The sequence below is a fragment of the Mytilus californianus genome, unplaced genomic scaffold, assembly GCF_021869535.1.
Source record: "Mytilus californianus isolate M0D057914Y unplaced genomic scaffold, xbMytCali1.0.p SCAF_2, whole genome shotgun sequence".
NCBI classification, from domain to species: domain Eukaryota; kingdom Metazoa; phylum Mollusca; class Bivalvia; order Mytilida; family Mytilidae; genus Mytilus; species Mytilus californianus.
This window is the reverse complement of record NW_026262668.1, coordinates 10,530,644-10,552,597: the sequence shown is the minus strand read 5'-3', so window position 1 is coordinate 10,552,597 and position 21,954 is coordinate 10,530,644. Positions and strand designations below refer to the sequence as shown.

At 32.1% G+C, this 21,954-nt stretch overlaps 1 protein-coding gene across 1 annotated transcript in view; it reads left to right on the top strand.

Annotated features, from left to right (window-relative positions):
- Positions 1 to 10,240, top strand: part of LOC127727851 (uncharacterized) — a 29,914-nt gene extending 19,674 nt beyond the window's left edge. Inside the window, exon 7 of the mRNA XM_052234970.1 lies at positions 1,714 to 10,240. Within this exon, the coding sequence (XP_052090930.1) occupies positions 1,714 to 3,247 (1,534 nt within the window). The 3' untranslated portion in view covers positions 3,248 to 10,240. The remainder of the gene's footprint in view (positions 1 to 1,713) is intronic.
- The last annotated feature ends 11,714 nt before the right edge of the window (positions 10,241 to 21,954 follow it).

The window sequence follows — 21,954 nt, the reverse complement described above, 5'->3', positions numbered from 1 at the left end:
TGGACTTAGTTTTTCTTCCAGTTAACATGAGATACAGTTTTATGACTGCCAATGAGACAAATATCCACCATAGAACAACGAACTAGGGTGTAAATAACTCCAGGTTATTGTACAGCCTTCAATTATGAACAAAACCCTTAACAAATGGTAAAATATAAAAAGGCCTCTGAATAACAAAAGGTGGAAACCTAACATCCTGATTCTTTGCACATTTTAAAAGACCTGAAATATAACTGAAAGTGGTAAATAGGTGTCCTGTTGTTTTGCGTAGTTTGGTAACTTATCCAATATGTCTTTATCTCATGAAGTGAGATTTATATCATCATGACCTTCTTCATGTCTACCAAAATTTCAAATTTTCTACATTCATCAAATAAGCATGAAATATTTACCACTTGTTAAAAAAGCAGATAACAAACAACCAAACCACTAGATTTGTGTTTGTCTGCTTGAAACATTTGGTGGGGAACATTTTATTCAAATTATATTTAAGGCATAAATTGAACAATTTTATCAAGTAAAGCCTTCAGATTTTCGGCAAAATAAGTTTTAAACTTCATTAGAATGTGATGAAAATAGTGATATTCATTCCAATTCGCTTGTCAAACATTGTTTATTTTCGTTAATTTTTCTTCGACTGCCATTGAAATATTTGTCAAACCACGGATTGGATGCAGGATTCTTCAGAAGCGGACTAGCTTTGACCAAAATCCACATTTTTACGATAATAACTACAGACGCACAAATGGCACAGCTGACAGAATAATAATGATCCCAAAAGGGAAAACTATGCATTCAGCACGCATTTGCAGACTATTTGTTAGATCTCCTTGCTAAATTTATTAATTTCTATGTAAATGCATTGTTTCAATTTTCTGATTAAAGTAGCTTAACTTTGTTAAAAAAATATATCTTTTTTCATAAGAAACAGATGGGACTAAAACATTGAGTCCCAGGAAACAATGAATTTCATAAACATGATAAACAGAATACCTTTTAATTGAAATGTTTTTACTATATGATACTTTCTTTCCTTTTTAATATAAAAAAAGTTCTTTTTTGTACTAGATATTTAGTTGGTAGTTTCTGACAAGAGGAAAATTGTAATTCTGTAACTATAAATGAACATTGAAGACATAAACGGAAACAAATGTTATACCAGTACTTTAATTGTATTCACAGTTATGAAATGAACAATATAAACATTACCTACCTTTGAATTTGAGCCACCCAAAATGAGGCAGTACTTGTCTTCTCAATTTCCAGTACTGAGTCAGCCATCTTAATTGTGATAGAGCCCAACTGTTTACAATTATTGATGTAATTGTGTTGTTTATGACTTACTGTACCTAGTTAGCAATGGTTTCTGTACAATGTGGGTGTTGAAATCCAATCTCATTAGTATTTTATAATTTTTTATAATAGTCTACAAATTTTGTAGTATAAATCTTTACAAATCCTACATACAGTCAAAAGAACTTATTTTGAAATATTGATAACCATTCTGCTGACACTTTCTTTTGTTCATTGAATAAGAAAAAAATTACACATATGTTTATATAACAATAGGTCTGATCTTTGCACACCTTTCTTCTGTTCGTTAAATAAGAAAAAATATACATATGTTTATATATCCATAGGTCTGATCTTGGTACACCTTTCTTCTGTTTGTTGAATAAGACAAATTTGACATATATGTTTATATATCAATAGGTCTGATCTTGGAACACCTGGTACACCTGGTCCACCTCTGCCAAGTAGGAGACCAGATACACCATCAAGCAGATATTTGGCAAGTAGTTCTCCTGCCAGACAACAATCATCAAAAGTGGCGTCAGCATCAGTTGTCAACTCCAGTTTTCAAAAAAGTAATTCTTCATCATCATTAGTGAGTAGACCACCACTTCCACCACCTACAGCAGGAGCCTTATCTAATTCTCAGCGCTCTCGTCCAGTGCCAGCTCCATTGCATAGAAGCAGTACTGCTGATGGTTATTTGAGAATGAACTCTATGTCTGCCGTAAAAACAATAGCCCAAAATTCAGTGCCACCGTTTTCACCTACGGGTGAGTGGAGTCCCCCTCCATCTTTTCAGGAAGCTACAAGTTATAGTTTAATGAATCCTGTACAGGTCGGCAGAGATGGTTACTTAAATCCCAGAACTAGCATTATTGAACTTCAAGAAATAGCACTAGAAAAATTTAATCAAAATGTGCCTGAGACTTATCTTTCTCCCACTGCTGAATATGAAACAACATTCAATACAAGTAGTTTGCCACGAGAAACAGGGTCAAAATCTAAGCCATCAAATAACCATGATAATCATTATAGATTGCGCTCCATGAGCTGTGAAGACATTAAAAAGGGTCAAATGAGACAACGGGCGAGAACTGCCAACTCACGACAGGATGCTAAAAATAATTCACGAGAAACTACAACTGCAGAACCTTTTCCTCGTATTCAAGAATTTAAGGGAAGTATGGAATTACTGTTACAAGATGAACGTGGATATTATAATATTGATGGACTCAAGGGTACTATTGATTCTAGTCATGCACCTACAGTTGCTGAAGTGCTCCAAAAGTTTGATGAAACGGCCAAACCAACATTAACAAGAGCGATTTCTAATCCTAATTTCTTACAGTTGCTAAACAAAGACAAGTTAAATGATATACGAGTAGAAAAAGCCAGATCAATCCATGGTTCGAATCCAAACCTTAATAAAAAGAGTAAGTCTTTACTCAACTTATTCAAACGTTCTAATAAGGAAAAGTCATCAAATACCAAGGAAGAAGGTTATGCCTCAAACAAAGCTAAAAGTCTACCAAATAGTCCATGTAACTCATTACAACGTCAGTATAGTCATCCTAATATTTCTATTAATGTGAAAGGCATTCATGTGACAGGAAGAACTAGATCTTTTAGAAAACCTAGGCAATATGAAAAATCTCCACAAATTCAAAGAAAGGATGGGAAATCTCCACAGCCACTAAGGAAAGATGGAAAATCTCCCAAATTTAAACGCAAGGAAGATAAATCACCACAGTCATACTACCGACATGAGAGAGCAGCATCAGATCCACTGGTACTAGAGCAACATTCACCACAACCTACACGTAGAACAAGACATGATGTTACGCCTTCTGTGTCTTCCTCAGAAAACGAATTCGCCAATGCCAGACCAGTTTGTCCAAGTCGTCAGGCTTCATCTAGTTCTATAGGACATAAAGTACATACTGTTTGTTAGATAATTCTCACAATAGTTAGAAACATGTTATCACTTTTTATCTACTGAAAATTACTCTTGGTACTGCTTTATTTACAGAAAAATACACATCATGCCATATATGCATTTTGTTTTCAGTTTTTTCAAAAGGTTAATGTAAGAAAGATAAATTACCATAGTAACCATTAAATACAATTTGTGTATTGAAACATTTACATACAAAGAAATCCCAAGGAAGGAAACATGTTAATAGCACTTAAGGGCATACAATACAGTAGCATGTGCAGATAATAACACATCAAAAATATAACATGCTGTTTAGGCATCTTTGCTAATGATAGGCATTTAAAATTCACCAAAAATATTTTTGCATTAAGAATACACTGTGTTGTAATTTAGCACCAACAATATTTCATATTTTTTTCCAAAGGGCCAAGTGATCTTTTCTCATCACTTGGCATTCCTCGTCTGTTGTCCTTCAGCGTCTGTTAACTTTTCTTCTCTTCTGAAACTACCAGACCAAATTTAACCAAACTTGGCCACAATCATCATTGGGATATCTAGTTTAAGAAATGTGTCTGATGGCCTGCCAACCAAGATGGCCGACATGGCTAAAAAAATTACATAGTGGAAAATGCAAGTTATGTCTATTATTTTAAAAACCGTTATAAATAGAAAAATTCTGACAAGGTCAAAAATGTTTAGAATGTTGAGCTCTACCTATTGTTCAATGACGTCGAAACTGTCAGGCAACTTCTTATAGGAGTTATTGCCTTTAAATGACAAATTTTACTATTTTTTTTTTTTATTTTTGCCTTTTATCTTGAAAACTATAATAGATGGGGAGAAACTTTAAATTTCAAAAAGGATCAGCAAGACAAAATCTATGAATAAGTATGCATGGTCTTGATAGTCATTCGACTCCTAATTATAATTATTGCCCTTTGATGACAATTTTTACCAATTTTTTGCGTTTTTGCCTTATATCTTAAACATTTTAATAGATAGATAGAAACTTAGAGAAGCTAAAATGATCAGCAAGACAAGATCTACATTTAAGACTAATGGAGGAAATTTTCTGATGACTTATTATTTGAGTTATTGCCCTTAAATGACGATTTTTACCAATTTTTATGCGTTTTGCCTTATATGATTAAAATTATAATAGATAAATAGAAACTTTAAATACAAAAATGATCAGCAAGGCAAGATCCACAAAAAAGTCAAATTTTGCCGATATAGTTAGTAGACTCACTGTTCATAGGAGTGATTGCCCCTAAATGAGGATATTTTTTACCCCTTATGTGTTTTGAGCTAAAATTAAAGAATATAGAGAGAAACTAAACAGACAAAATGATCAGCAATAGAAGATCAACAAAAGAAATTTTTGTCATGAATTCTATTCATGTCTACAATGTTGGAGAGTCCATTGATGATTATGCACATAGACCTAGGTGAGCGACACAGGCTCTTTAGAACCTCTAGTTTTATATCAAAGGTATAATGGTGGCCTCCCATCATTTCTTTTATAGGAACTTTTTTAATCAGAGTGTAAAGCTGCAAGCAGCTATTAAACTGTTTTTTCACTAGTTGATATTTTAAATGAATCTCTGCTGAAATGTTGTTTTAGATACTTCCCCTATTTTTTGAGGTATTAATTTGACTCTTACGAAAACTTTGAAATGAGAAAATAGTTGCATAATTTATAACATTTTGCTAGTTAACATTTAATTGAGAGATTAACATTAAATACAGGGTTTGAATTGTCATTTGATATTTAGAAAATGTAGAATTTCTATACATTTATTAGGTTTTGTTTAGAAAACACTTGTTGTTATATGCAATAAATTAGCCATTAAGACATTTTCACATTCCAAAGTGCAATCTAAAATAGGGCATATAGAATGCTTTTGGTTTATTGCTAGTCAAAGTACATGTGTACTTAACATTTTTGATATTGTGTACAATGTAATTGTGATGAACAAATTGTAGATCAAAATTATAAATAAATCTATGTGTATGATTTTAGGTAAAGGAAGTTTTGAAAGATTTGTAAATATTTTAGTTTCACTGACAATATCAAATTTTTAATCCTCACGTTAATTCAGAGATTATTGTTTTTTTCGTATTTACTGCTGCTGTCAGTTGTAGATATGAGTTTTATTACTGGTAATATGTTAAAAGATGACATACATATTTAACTTGCAACCTTCTAATAATAGATTGATGTTGGCAAATATTAATAAATAATACTCCATGTATTTTTTTCTTAACTAATTTAAAAGTCTTCATTACTATTTTTCCTTTTTTTGCAGATTTATTCCTCTTTTCCATCTAAAACTTTTGAAAATATGTGATCTAACAATCTTCAGATCTGCCAAGCAAATTATATTTTGGTCAGGCAAAATTTTTCATTTGCCTAACCAGATGTCCGGCATAAATTTCAAACTTTGGAGAAGACTGCAGATATCAGGCATTTCTTGGAAGCAAGATTCTAAACTGTATGAATTATTGTGTAGAATGTTGCCAATTTTACAATAATTTTCATGGTTGGACTTTAATTTTATGTTTGTCTGATAAAAAAAATGGAAAATTGTATTAAGTGCAAAATACGAAAGAAATATAAATATACGATTATGGTGATCTTCATTCATCGTGGTGCTTTGGTAAGGCTTCCAGAAATTAGAAAATACTTCTCATTTTAATGCTTGCAATTTTTTTGTACATTTTTTTTAACACGAAAAAATGCCAATTTGAACAAATATAGTTGTGCATTAATGAACAAGAATGGCAAAACAGCATATTTCATGTTAGATTCTGTCAATTTTTTGTTATTCTTGAAGGCATGTTTTCTTTTGAAAATATTTTCTTCACTTATAAATGCATGGCTATATATAACCTTGTTAAGATGTTGTTGGGTATAGAACTGTGATCTTTATATATTATAATAGTTTTACTAAATTGTTGTAGAATTTTTATTGAATGTTTTATTTGTTCTATTTTTAGAACTTAATTGTATAGATATGTTAAACATTGTTGTAGTGTGTAAATCTCAAGTGTGTACAGTTGTTATAGACTAAGTCTAACTTAAAATGTAATTCAGAGGTCATCCAAATTCTCATGCATTTAACTAACTTGACCATAACAGGGGGAAACCCATGGTTTCAGGTAAGGGTGGGCATAATTTCCATGTTGGTAAACAAATGACAATTTTATGCCAAAAAATGATAAATTGCCCTTCAATTTGGGGCATAACACCTCTACACCCCTACCTAAAACTGCCACAGCATAAAGGGACAGCCATCTTTAACACAATTATTGTAATATTTGTTCAAGATGATTGATGTACACCTTTCAGATCATAAGGAATAACATGAACAAGCTTCTGAATTTGTTTGAAAATTGTGGATGGCCTCTACTGTATTTGTGATGAAATGTTAAGATAGTTATTATATAATAATAAAACTTGTGGAAAATGGTGAATGTTTACAAGGAAAGAAAGATTCATAAACAACATCTCTAAGTAAATAATCAAGTTCATGTTTCTGTAAATTGTGCAATAATAAGATAGATGTGTAAGCTTTTCATACAGATAGGATATAAATGTATCATGTATTACATTATTATGACATCAGAATAAGTGTAAAATTTACCTGGTAAAATGTATGGAAAAAGTAAAAATGAACAGTTTAGTTCTAAGAGCTTGCCATATGATCTTAATGATCTAATGTTGTAGGGTTGTTTGCTGTATTTTGGAGATGAATTATTATCAATAGTTAACCACATGATTGCATACAGTAAGCAAAGGTCTTTGTAGTAATGACTCAAAATGAGACATGAAAAAGACAAAAAACTTTTAGATATTTATTTTTTACTTGTTTCGCAATGTTTTAGTATCAATCTTTGTTTGTTTCCTGCATTTTTGATTAATGTTATTTAAATGTTTTCCTAAGCATGTGAATTTATTCTAGAAGAAAACTGTATGATGTATAAATGTACTTGTGTGTCCTTATGTTGTACAGAGAAGTCTAACTTCATTTGCTTTCTCTATATAATGATGTTAGCCATTTTTCTAAATTTGATTGACCCACAACATGCAATTAATTCTTTCCAGTTCATTTGTTGAGTATGGAATATTTGTATATAATTATTAATTACTGTTAAATGTTCAAATGCTTACAGAGTATTTAATTTTGATATATTTTTTATTGGAATTTTTGTACAATACCTATTTTTATCCCATTTAACCCAATGTTGCCTTTGTTACAATATTGTATATTTGAGTGCATGGAACTGTCTCAAATATCTTTCCTCTGTTGTTACCATTTATTTATAAAAAATTTTGCCTCTAAGTCAAGGTGTAAGGTACCCATCCCCTTGTCCCCAAGAAATAAAAACTAAAATTAAAGACTTATGTTAAAGTACTTTTTGATATTTGTCAGTATCATCACGACAATTTTTTTCATATTCAGTAATGTTGGTTTAAAAATTCCTTAATAACTAATAGTATTCCCACAAACAACAAAAAAATTAAGATCTATAGATTGTAGTAAAAGTATTTTGAGACAGCTCCTATGTGTTTTTCAGTTTATATATTGGTTGCTTGTTGGTTGTATTTTAGCGCAGTAAGTTTGGAAGAGGTTACATGTTAATGTTTAAACACCCCTTTTCAACAATTATAATTTTGAGATCAAGCTATCTATGTTATTTAAAGTAAATAATTGGGTTTTTTTATTTTTTAGTCTTTTTGTATAGAGAAGGACCTATTGTTATTTTCACTTGATACACAGATCAATAGACCATGTTTAAGGATAATTGAATAACCTTAATTTAACTAAAAATTGGGAGACTAAAATTGATCTTAAGTATACTAAATGTTCATTACTTACAAGTAATTTATACCCAAAGTTTTTTTGGTTAAACCAAAGTTGTTTGATCCTTTGTTTTGGATTTTGTCAAGTGCATGATGGGATTTTGTATCATTAGTTTATACAACTTATCCCCCTTGTTTCCCATCTAATCAAAGATTCAATGGATCATATTAGATAATTTATTGTTTAGATACAGAGGCAAAAGTGACAGGACAGGATGACCATTGGAAGTATTAGTTTTGTTTAAGTTGTAATGTATGTCCGTCCATCTGTCCAGCTTCAGGTTAAAGTTTTTGGTCAAGGTAGTATTTGATCAAGTTGAAGTCCAATCAACTTGAAATTTAGTACACTTGTTCCATATGATATGATCTTCTAATTTTAATGCCAAATTTAAGAGTTTTTACCACAATTTCATGGTCTATTGAACATAGAAAATGATAGTGCGAGTGGGGCATCAGTGTACTATGGACACATTCTTGTGTACAGTAGAATTCGTAATATTATCAAAACCTATGAAATGTCTAAGATCTATAGATATGTTGAATATAATGACCCTACTCAAAACTTACATCAGGAAAATCTCTCAAAATTGCCATGATGGGGGTGACTGTTCTGATGACTATCATACCAAGTTCACAACTAAAATTAGTTTGTTAAATATTTATCAAGCTTTAAACAGATGTAACTTAAATGACACATTTTAAGTGTATAAAATAAAAGGAGATGTGGAGAATGCGTCAAAGAGACAGCAACTCAACAACAACAAAACTAAAATAAATTTACTTTTCTGGGGTCCTCCTCAATCCTTTATGTTAAGTTTTCTGGTTAGTCATAATAGACCAATCATAGTAGGCATACAAATAAATTTTAATTCAAGTTTTATTAATGTTTTCTTGTTTGGTGGCATTGTTATGAAAATCTATGATGTTTTGTTACAATGGTTAACTGTTTTTTATATACAATGCTGTTTAAAGGCTAGAAAATATGCAATATTATCTGTTATACATAATCGTTACTTTAATTATAGTTTGCTTTTTGTTTGTTATACACCTCCCTTAATGATCAAATGTTTTAATACCTACAATTTTAGAAAAAGAACAAAATCAGTCATATTATATGTACGTAAAGTAAAGAGAAAATGCCAAAATGTTTTGGTGAGGATTTTTTTCTCAATCCAAGCTGAAAATCCATCTTCAATAAAAAAAATGTAAAAAATAAATCAGCCAACACCAACCCAAGGCATACCTTAGAAATTTGTGCTTGGTAGTTTTTTCGTCACTTTTTTTGTTATTAATGTATATCATTTTCACCTGTTTTATCCAATTTAAAACTTCTCCCTCTTACAGCCAAATGAGAAGAAAGTAGCAAATAAAATATTCTTCTCTCAGCCAAATGGATGAAATGGAGCAACTTTTTGTCAGATTCTCTGTCTGGTTATGCCTTGACCTTTTATGATAGAGGAGCAACATTGGTCTCTGCTGTAATTTACATTTTTCTATTTAAAAAAAAAAACAATATTTGATCAAAATGAAGAATTTTAATTCTTAGTTATTATTAACTATCAGTATTACTTTCTATCAATCAGTTGTCACAATTTACAGTACAACCTAATCATTTCTCTCTCTTTAACGTAAAACCTAATTATTTGTCACTCTTTACAGTAAAACCTAAGTTAAGATCAAGTCAAAGTATCTCAACCCCATTTAGAAATTTATTGTTTTATATCACATTTCTCACAGTTATAATATCAGAAAATAAGAACATCAATGCCAAATTTTATAATAAGTTGCCAAAAATTTAACACAGAGGCTTTGATGAACTTTTTTATTTGATAAATTTATACTGCAATCTATTTATTGTATTTTCCAGAAAACTGTAGAACACATTACAAGTACCCAGTATTTCTAAATTTACAAAAACTTGCAGGATATTTTAATAACTTTGACTTGAACTTAAGTGTGTCACATTATGGTTAGTTGGCAGCTTCACTTAGTAGCATAATAATAATAATAATAATAATAATAATAATAATAGATATGTTGATGAGCAATATGTGTTAGTATACTACTTAACAATGGAGACACTAACAAATCAAAGGTCATCTTGTTTTAATTCCGAAGAAAAATAAAATATAAAATGGTTACTTGGTTTTTTGTTGTAATTTTGAGCAGATCTATACTTTTCTAAATTGGTTGATTATTTAACCCTATGCTATGAAGTAGGTGGGGAATGTTTTTGTCCATCTGCCAATAAATTTTGGTTTCTGGATGATAACTGTAGAACTGCACACTTAGATGTATTGGCATATGTAATGAGATAAATATCCATATTGATTATTACATCAATATGTCCATAGTTAAGGTCACAGATTCTCAAATTCAATACAGAAAAGAGGTTTCAAAATGATAAATTGCTTGGGATTGGAACCAAACTTACATGTATAAATTTTAAAAAGATCCTTATGAGTTTCATGTCAACATGTCTTAGGTTCAGGGCACAGATAATAGTAAAAGTCCTAATTTGGTAGGTGGTTTCTGGATGATTACACAGGTTTGTTTATTCATTCCAAATTTGGATATATGGTTACATTTAATGAGAGGAATATTTGTAAAGAGGTCTATATGTTCAAAATCAAGGTCATACTTACTGAAAATAGTCAAATAAATGCAGAAAAGGGGTTTTCAATGACAACATAAGCATCCTACATGTGATTGGAATAAAATTTAGGTATGTAGAAGGGGAAAAAGATATGTTTATGGTCATATTTCTTGAGTTAAATCATTGTTAATTTTGAGGGCATTAACTCTGAGGTCAAGTTCAATTATTTAAAGACTGAATAAGAATTTCTGGTAGATAACTCGAGAAGATTACATTGTTAAACAAAACTTACATTTATTGAGAGGAATAATTCTTTTTATTTTGTGTCTTAAAATACCTGGAAGGTCAAGGTCACAGTTTAAACTAAGAATATTCTAAATTTGCACACACAAGGCAATTGCAAATAGTATTGGTACCTTCTAATAGCTTGGTAAAATACATAGGTTAGTGATAATTTCAGAGGATTTTTATTATGTTTTAGTCATTATTTGAGGAAACCACCATAGCAACAAAGGTCCAAGGACAAAACTCTTGAAAATCACTTGTTCATTTGTGTCAATCATTTTTATGAATATGTTCTTAGCTGTTAAGAAACATAAATTATTTTAACTATGTTTCACTTGAATTCATATAAGGCATTGAAAATGCCTCTCACAAACACATCACTAATTTAAACAATTGTGTTCCTTCAAGCATGAAAAGTTGTAATTATGTACCAAATTGTTAGATAATGGCAAATTCAAAAGTAAAACATGATGCACATAAGTATAGTTGCAATATTTACTTGACATTTATTGTTTTGTCTGTTGTCAACAAAAACTTGTATGTGATCGATTTTGGTAGGGTTGGATTTCGGTAAAGTCTCTTTTTAGAAAGACAACTTTGTTATTATAGTGCTTATTAGTTTCCCCCTGGCTTGGGGGTATGCAAGCTTGGTCACTTAGGATCTTTCCACTCTTGTCTTACACAAATCATTTAAATGTTATATATTATGATCATTGGTAATGTTTAGAAATCACAATAATTTTATCTCACAAAATACATGGTGTCAATATTGTTGCTATGAATGAAAAACAAAAGTACTATTAATCAGTTACTTTAGAATTATTCACTCGTGAAGTTGACCCCTAATGGTTTTATTTTATGAAGCTTTTGAACTGTGTCTTCTATAATTTATCTATTTGTCATTAGTTTGTTATTGAAGTTGTCATATTGGTAAAAAGTCTTCAGGTAAACAGACGATTAAAGATCTGTCATCTGCATGCACCAAATTCTCAAAATGCACAAATTTAAATGGTATGAAAAAAGTAAACGTATTTTATATAGATCGAAACAGGAATCTGGGAATTTTTTTTTATTGGCCTAATGAAATGACTTCTTTACATTTCAAGACAGCTATTAATAATGCTTTCTGTTAATGCGACGTTCGCACTGTGCCGATTATGGCTCCCGTTTGATATCAAACAGCGCGGCAACACAAAACTAGGAAAAGTCCGATTACTGTATCCTCAATGATCTGGAATGTCCTGTCATTGTCTCACAGTTTGTAACCGAGTCCTACGGTTTGGGAATGGTCCAGAGAGGTCGGCCAACCACTCCCGACAGTTAGGCGCTTTCCGTAACATTCGAGAGACTCAGTCGATTGTATTTAGTCGAATTACAATCGTGACTAGGTCGTGGCAGATTCTGTTGTTTCGGATCAAAATCGTTACAATTGCCTGTGTTGTCTGGACGGAGTCCTGTAGAACAGTCTGATATCTAGCGGATCACCGGGAGAAACGGGGCTCTGTCGGGGCAGATTCGGTCGTTCTTTATTATACGAAAGACATAAATTGGATCAAAATCGGATTGAGAACGGGATAATCGGGACGAATTCGGTTGGAAATTGCTGATTCGGAACGCTTCCTGAACATCTGATTGTTGCCGTGAGTAAATTAATGTGTTTACAAATAGTTTGAATTTCTAGCCATGAATCCCAGGATTTGTATCAAACTCCTGGCAAATTCAATATTATCGTATATATTAAATAGTTTTAAATGACATTTCCACCCTAACTTCTAGCTAAATCCAGTATGGAACAATCTTTATGATGTAAGGCATATACCATTCCTCTTGAGAATGCCTCTATTTTCTCCATCAGTAAGATAGTCTGTATTAGTATTGGAATTTGTGGACTTGACACATCCAAAATCACTTTCAATAGCATTGACATTTTTGAAAAGACTAGCTTTTCTATTTTATGATCAATGTTACATAGCAGAGTTCTCAGCTTTGAAATAAACGGTCTCCTCACAGTATCTGTACTGTTACACTGTAGCAGGAAATGTTCAGTATCTTCAATGTCAACCATACACAACTGACACATCGCACTTACTTCATGCTTATTAAATCTACTGCGGTTTGATTGCAGTGTATACACCACTGCCAGTAATTTAGCTTTAACATTAACTTTCATAATAGAAATAGAATCAAGTCCTGTATTGGCCCATATATTATGAACAGTGCCACAATTTATTGACATTGGATGTAAAAAACGAAAAGTAGATTTTCCTTTTGCCCTAATCATTATCTGCTGTCTCCAAACAGTTTATATTCTATTTTTCACATAATTTTTCCAACCTTCTTTATTTGGTATAGAATTTAAAATGTCAAATATGGATTCAAAGTCATACAATGAAAGTATATCATTCACATATATAAACCAGCTATGTGAGGTGTTATCCTTCAGTACAAGTTGACTAATACAAATCTCCTTCTCTATATCATATTTCTGACTTTATCAAAGTAAGCTAAAATTTGACTATGTAAGAACGCAATTGGCATCTGACCAGACCGTATATAAATTGCTGCATCAGCTGTTCTTTTTGGCAGATTTGGCAGTATTTTAAGCTGTGATTTATGAAAAAAGTTCAATTCATCCAATTCCTTTATACTGAGCGTTACACAATCTAGCCCAAAAGTCAGACGTCGGCGTACATATGTATTCCATAACTTAATAACTATATTTGGGTTTACGCCGTTGTATCTGTGCATACCTGCACCCATCAGCGCATAGCAAGTACTTCAAGCTAATTTTATTCTCTCTGTCACTATACATTTTTCAACTGAATTTCGTTCAATTCCAACATGTGTGTTATAGATAATGCATATTTTAAGGTTTTTCTTGTCGTAGAACACACCTCGGGGTGTCAGGATTGATCAAATGAAAGACCAACCGTAGGGAGGTGTGTTCTACGACAAGAAAAACCTTAGAATATGCATTATCTGACTTATATACCGTCAAAAAAATATTGTTTTTTATAAAGATTTGCAAAATTTAGCATCCTATTTTACATGTACATGTTACACGAAAACGAATATCAATACATGTAGGTCACAGTATGATTTCCTATTCAGTGTGTATCGTCCTGAACATGCATGAAATATTTGCCACTGGACGTTAAGTAACCATCAATCGATCAACCTATTCAGTGTGAATCAATAAGATTTTCAAAATCTTACACACGAATATGTTAAATCTGGCTTTATTTTAAAGTGTAATGAAAGTTTTACATTAAAATTCATCTCGCATATATGATAATGTCTCTGTATCGTAGCGATAAATTAACAAAACTTCACATTATTTGTTTCTAAAATTAAAATTCGGGCAATGACGATTTTTTTTTACACCTATCATAGATTGAACTTTAAGAAATAAATTCCCAAATCGGCAACAGAAACTATCAGACGAATATAATTTTGAAGTAAATTATAGTTTGCATTTTTATCAAGGAAAATAATGACCTCACACAGGTCATTATTTTATGCCTTGGAGCATATTTCATTGAAACATGGTATGGTCCGGGTTGATTCTTCGAAAGAATGACCTATCGTTCTGAATGAAAATAACTCCATATAGGTATATAAATATAAAGAAACATGTTCCACAAGTTGGTCATGTAAATAAAATTCATCAAAACATTTCTCATTCCTTCTATCATCAAAGGTCATAATTTTACTTTTAGTTCCACTAATAAGGTATCTTGCTTTATTTGCAAAAGTTTCTTGTAAGCTAAACATTGTCTGTAAAGAGATTGCATCTTCCGCTAGTAATACAATATCATCTGCGCACGCTGGTGAGGCAGCGTGTATTGTTCCAATTCGGAAGCCCAAATGCTTGTTTTGATACCAATCTAATAATGGATTAATATAAAGTTCAAAAGCTCTTGAAAAATGTCCACCCCATTTAACCCTTGACCTCATATTCTGATAACACCTGATTGAAACAGTTTTAACATCAAGGAGTCATGCCACACAACATGAAAAGCGTTAGAAGCATCAATAAAAGCTACACACATTTTCTTCTTACGGTCTTTGGCATCTGCAATACCCTCAGTAAATAATAAAGCTGCATTTGTAGGAGATACCCGTTTAGTAAAGCCACGTTGCAATTTATTTTGATGTTTATTTAATTCCGGAGAAATTTTAGATAAATGTATTGTCTCAAACACTTTTTCCCATAATCCTACAAACAGTGATACGCCTGTACGAATTTGGGTCCTGTAAAGGTTTACCATGACTCTTGTCTATAGGTCTAAAATTCCAGACTGAAAGATTTCAGGTACATCTCTTTCTTCTAAAACACGATCAAAAAGAGCTTTTAGAATTATAGGTATTATTTGCCAATCAAATTTCAAATGTTCACTAATTAAATTAATTCATCAGGTGACTTTCCATTTTTCATTTTGCCTATAGCTTCTGTAACTTCATCTAAAGTTGCATATTGCACCCCCAGATTCTCTGAATTTTGTAGTTTCAAAATATTTTTGATATTACGCTGAACATTCTGAAGCTGATGTTCACAAAATAATGAACTTGTAGATAAAGTACTTAATTTTTCAAAATATGAAGCCCAACCGTCCCTTGTTTCTGCTGAGGACTCAAGTTGTATGCCATCAATAACTAACTTAGACAGTTTCTTGGCTTGAACAGATCTCTGTATATTAACAAGTTTATAAAAAAGCTTCTGATTTGAAGTATAAGTGTCCATTATTTCAAAATATAGTTTATACCTATTATTGGCATCAAGTTGCCTCTGGGCTTGTCGAAGTTACTTTTTAGCCAGTTTTCGACCATAAATTGTTTGTTTCGCATTTTATACCCCGCATGCCAAAATAAAATGTTTTTCTTGGCATTTAGGATATATACATATTAAATTTGCACTAACACTTTTTTCCTTATGAAAAAAGTTGTTGTGTTTTGATTGCCACTGCGATAACTATCCACTACAGACCAAAAGGACCAGGATGTACAAAACTAGCGACCATAGTACGGCCTTTATAAATGAGCAAAATTCTTACCGCATAGTAAGCTTAAAGGCCTCGACATCTCAAATCAATTAAAAAAGGAAACCAAACGGACTGATTTATGCTATTACCCCGCAGTTGTGTTCTTTTAAATGTACGATTGTAGCGTTAACGACATTTAGCAAGTAATTCTATACAAACCCTTGTTAGGAACCGTCTTTAAGGAATAGAACCCTAATTCATAGCCCCATTGCTTTGTATGTTAAATTCGGCAATTTCAAGTATTTCAAGCAATTTCAAGCATGGCTACTTTGTCTTTAGTTCAAATAAAGTGGCAGTCATTTTATGTCAAAACTATGCCATATCCTGACATGTGCTGAAAAATTCAACATACATTTAATTGCATTTTAGAGCGCAATGGTTCCCGGAAGTTCGGCAGTGCAAAAACAGGTACTTCTGATCTGAACAACAGGGCAAATATGCCCTCCTATTATAATTTCATTAATTTTTTTATTACTCAAAAGAAACTTTCAACATGGTTATACAATAATTCCAAGTCTGAAAGCTTTCATTTGATACCAAAATTACCTAAACATTTTACGTATTGACAAAGTTACAGCTATGCGTAAGGACCTATTTTGTTTCAAATATGTACTATTTTCTTGTATGACCGGGCCCGAATTAGTGGTTCTATACCGTAACTCCCATTGAGGTGAGTGAACGACCCACTGTGAATTTGTGATGAAGAAAAGCAATACAAGCGCTGTTCCTTTACTTTTTTCAGTGTGCTATACACCATATCTGTATTTTCAATCCGTATTTTCAATTAAAAAAAAATGAATTGATACAAATGATATTTCTCTTTTCGTAGTGCGATAAAAATATTATAACATTACTTCAGATGGAAGTGATCATTAACTCATGTTACGGAGTATATGTTAAATTTTTGTCACGTTATTGTCAAAACAATTTACATTTTGGAATGATTACTTTCGTTGTCCTTATTTTCTCAGACAATTTTTCGTTTGTTGATTTTGAATAAGGCAGTAATGGAATAGTGAAAATGAAAAGGAGATGTAATGATATACCTCATTGAGACAACAACCCAAATAAACTTTTTTGGTAGTTCTTTGCTGTTTTGCACTAAATGGGAAAAGATGCGCATCAGCTATAATACAAATACTGAAGATAAAATTTAAAACAAGAATACCGATATCTGACGGAGTAATGTCTTACAGTGGCGGATCCAGAAATCTTCATAAGTGGGGACTCTTATGTATGTATCTGAAGCATGGTTTTTGATAGATTAATAATATTTTTTTAATTTTCAAATTTAAGGAACCAAAAAGGGACGTTATATTTATACTTTTTCCATTATTGATGATAAAGTTTGATTTTTATACGACCGCAAAAATTGAAAATTTTTTGGTCGTATATTGGTATGACGTTGGCGTCGTCGTCGTCGTCGTCGTCGTCGTCGTCGTCGTCGTCCGGCGTCGTCGTCGTCGTCGGCGTCGTCCGAAGACACATTGTTTTTTGCACTCTAACTTTAGTTTAAGTGAATGGATCTCCATGAAATTTTACCATAAGGTTCAATACCATGAAAGGAAGGTTGGGATTGATTTTGGGGGTTATGGTACCAACAGTTAAGGAATTAGGGGCCAAAAAGGGGCCAACAATAAGCATTTTTGTAACTTCCAGACAATAACTTGTGTGTAAGTGTATGGATCTCTCTGACATTGTTCCACAAGGTTCCATATCACAAAGGGAAGGCTGTAATTGATTTTGGGGGTAAATGCCTCAAAATGTTAGGAATTAGGAGCCAAAAAAGGGGCAAAAACAAGCATTTTTCTAGTTTCATGACAATAACTTGTGTGTAAGTGTTTGGATATTTCTGAAATTGTACTACAAGGTTCCATATCACAAAGGGAAAGCTGGAATTGAGTTTGGGGGTAATTGCCCGAAACGTTTAGGAATTGGGGGCCAAAAAGGGGCCAAAAATAAGCATTTTTCAGTTTCCAGACAATAACTTGTGTTCAAGTGTATGGATCTCTCTGAAATTGTACTGCAAGGTACCATACCACAAAGGGAAGGCTGAGATTGAGTTTGGGGGTGATGAATCAAAAGGGGGTTCAAAAAATTTTGGGGGGGGATTTTTTTTTTCTTTTTTTTTTCTTTTTTTCCTTTTTTTTTTCTTTTAAAATTTTCCATTTTAAGTTGGTTATTTCTGATTTATATTTAAAAGCAAATAATAATGATATGGTAGGAGATACACACCAAACAGGATGTGTAAATTATTATATAATAAGTATTGTGCAATAGCAAGAAATTTTCAATTGCACAGTATTGCACAATAGCAAGAAATCTTCAATTGCACAGTATTGCGCAATAGCAAGAAATCTTCAATTGCACAGTATTGCACAATAGCAAGAAATATCCAATAGCACAATATTGCGCAATAGCAAGAAATTGTCAATTGTACAGTATTGCACAATAGCAAGAAATAATCAATTGCACAGTATTGTGCAAAAGAAGATACTTCGTATAAATTGCTTATTTCTTGATCAATTTCAATGGGGTTTTATTCTTGAATTCTTGGGATTCTTTAATATGCTGAATCTAACCGTGTATTAAGTTTTTGGATTTTGGGCCCCATTTTTAAATTGGTCCACATTGAGGTCCAAAGGGTCCAAAATTTAACTTTGTTTGATTTCATCAAAAATTGAATTATTGGGGTTCTTTGATATGCCGAATCTAACCGTGTATTTAGATTCTTAATTTTTGGTTCTGTTTTCAAATTGGTCTACATAAAGGTCCAAAGGGTCCAAAATTAAACTTAGTTTGATTTCAACAAAAATTGAATATATGGGGTTCTTTGATATGCTGAATCTAACCATGTATTTAGATTTTTGATTATGGGCCCAGTTTTCAAGTTGGTCCAAATCGGGGTCCAAAATTAAACTTTGTTTGATTTCAACAAAAATTGAATATATGGGGTTCTTTGATATGCTGAATCTTACCATGTATTTAGATTTTTGATTATGGGCCCAGTTTTCAAGTTGGTCCAAATCGGGGTCCAAAATTAAACTTTGTTTGATTTCAACAAAAATTGAATATATGGGGTTCTTTGATATGCTGAATCTAACCATGTATTTAGATTTTTGATTGTTGGGCCCCGTTATCAACTTTGTCCACATTGAGATCAAAAGGGTCCAAAATTAAACTTTGTTTGATTTCATCAAAAATTGAATATATGGGGTTCTTTGATATGCTGAATCTAACCATGTATTTAGATTTTTGATTATGGGCCCAGTTTTCAAGTTGGTCCAAATCGGGGTCCAAAATTAAACTTTGTTTGATTTCAACAAAAATTGAATATATGGGGTTCTTTGATATGCTGAATCTAACCATGTATTTAGATTTTTGATTATGGGTCCAGTTTTCAAGTTGGTCCAAATGGGGGTCCAAAATTAAACTTTGTTTGATTTCAACAAAAATTGAATATATGGGGTTCTGTAATATGCTGAATCTAACCGTGTATTAAGTTTTTGGATTTTGGGCCCCGTTTTTAAATTGGTCCACATTGAAGTCCAAAGGGTCCAAAATTTAACTTTGTTTGATTTTCATCAAAAATTGAATTATTGGGGTTCTTTGATATGCCGAATCTAACCGTGTATTTAGATTCTTAATTTTTGGTTCCGTTTTCAAATTGGTCTACATAAAGGTCCAAAGGGTCCAAAATTAAATTTAGTTTGATTTTAACAAAAATTGAATTTTTAGGGTTCTTTGATATGCTGAATCTAAACATGTATTTAGATTTTTGATTATGGGCCCAGTTTTCAAGTTGGTCCAAATCGGGGTCCAAAATTAAACTTTGTTTGATTTCAACAAAAATTGAATATATGGGGTTCTTTGATATGCTGAATCTAACCATGTATTTAGATTTTTGATTTTTGGGCCCTGTTATCATTTTTGTCCACATTGAGATCAAAAGGGTCCAAAATTAAACTTTGTTTGATTTCATCAAAAATTGAATTCTTGGGGTTCTTTGATATGCTGAATCTAACCATGTATTTAGATTTTGGATATTGGACCATAATAGGTGAATGTCCAATTTAAAATTTTTAAGTTCTTAGACCACATTCATTCTGTGTCAGAAACCTATGCTGTGTCAAATATTTAATCACAATCCAAATTCAGAGCTGTATCAAGCTTGAATGTTGTGTCCATACTTGCCCCAACTGTTCAGGGTTCGACCTCTGCGGTCGTATCAAGCTGCGCCCTGCGGAGCATTTTATTCTTTGATGTGTTGTTGTAGCGGACTAGCAGCCGTTTCGGGAGGCTGATGAAATTTCAATTTGACAGTAAGCATTTAGTTTTGGTCTTTATAACCTTATTGCCGCATTTTTTTTTAAAAACGGCGTATTTGAAACAAAAAAAAATAACAAACATAATCATGGTCATTATAAAAGACCTTTTAAATGCCCATTATACAATAATTTTTCATTTTTGATTTTTGCTTTACATATTTATTGGTGCGCCTCTCCTTGCCGACCTCTTCTTGTTTTCATATGAATCGGAGTTCCTTCAGACACTTGTCAAAAACAAGAAGATCAAAGAAGCCAGGTTATTTAATTTCACTTTCAGATATATTGATGATGTTCTTTCCATTAACAATCCGAACTTTTCTGATTGGGTTCCATTAATATATCCATCAGAACTAGAAATTAAAGAAACAACAGACACGACTTCCTCCGCCTCATTTTTAGACTTATACCTCGAATTTGACATACACAGTCATCTCAGTACCAGAATCTATGACAAACGAGACGATTTTAATTTTGAAATTATCAATTTCCCCCATCTTAGTAGCAATATACCAACTTCACCTGCATATGGGATATACATTTCCCAACTTATTCGGTATTCAAGAGCTTGCAGCTCCTACTCAGACTTTGTAAAACGTCACCAGTGTCTGAGCAGAAAGTTGATGAACCAGGGGTATGTCAAAGAACGTCTCGTCCTTTTTCTAAAAAAGTTCATCGGAAGGTACCAAGAACTTGTTGATAAATACTCCGTATCAACTTCACAAATAATACACGATGGTCTTGAAGTATAGATTTTGCGTACTGACGTTGTTTATCATCTTAATAACGTGTTATATTATTCTTTTATTTATCTTCATTAATATTACTTTTACTGTTAAGTCTGTTTTTTGAGATATCCATTTGACGTGACTCTGTGCTTATGTATCCCGTCATACTTTGAACGACAAAATTATTTTATTTATTAATATTACTTTTACTGTTGAGTCTGTTTTTTGTGATATACATTTGACGTGACTCTGTACTTATGTATATCGTCATACTTTGTACCACACAATTATTTTATTTATTTATTAATATTACTTTTACTGTTAAGTCTGTTTTTGTTATATCCATTTTACGTGACTCTGTATTTATGTATCCTGTCATACTTTGAACGACAAAATTATTTTATGTCTACCTGTGCGATTTTCAAACCGGCGCGATTTTACGCCAGTACTTAAAACCTTCCATCCTTTATGGGTGGATTTTACATAGATAAATAAAATCGTATAATATAAGCAAAATGAGGATGTTAAATTTGATGTATGCCTTTTTGTGCTTCTTCGTTACATTTGTTTGTTTTTTATAGTGATTAAGATGATAACACAATGTTGACTGCTGTACCCCTATTTTTGACATTTTTACCTATTGTGTCTGTTTGTTTTGTTCACTCATCGTTGTCAATATAATGGAATTTGATGCGACTGTCATACAAGTGAGAGGTTTAGCTAGCTATAAAACCAGGTTCAATCCACCATTTTCTACATAAGAAAATGCCTGTACCAAGTCAGGAATATGACAGTTGTTATCCATTCGTTTGATGTGTTTGTTTTTTTGATTTTGCCATTTGATTGGGGACTTTCCTTTTTGAACTTTCCTCGGAGTTC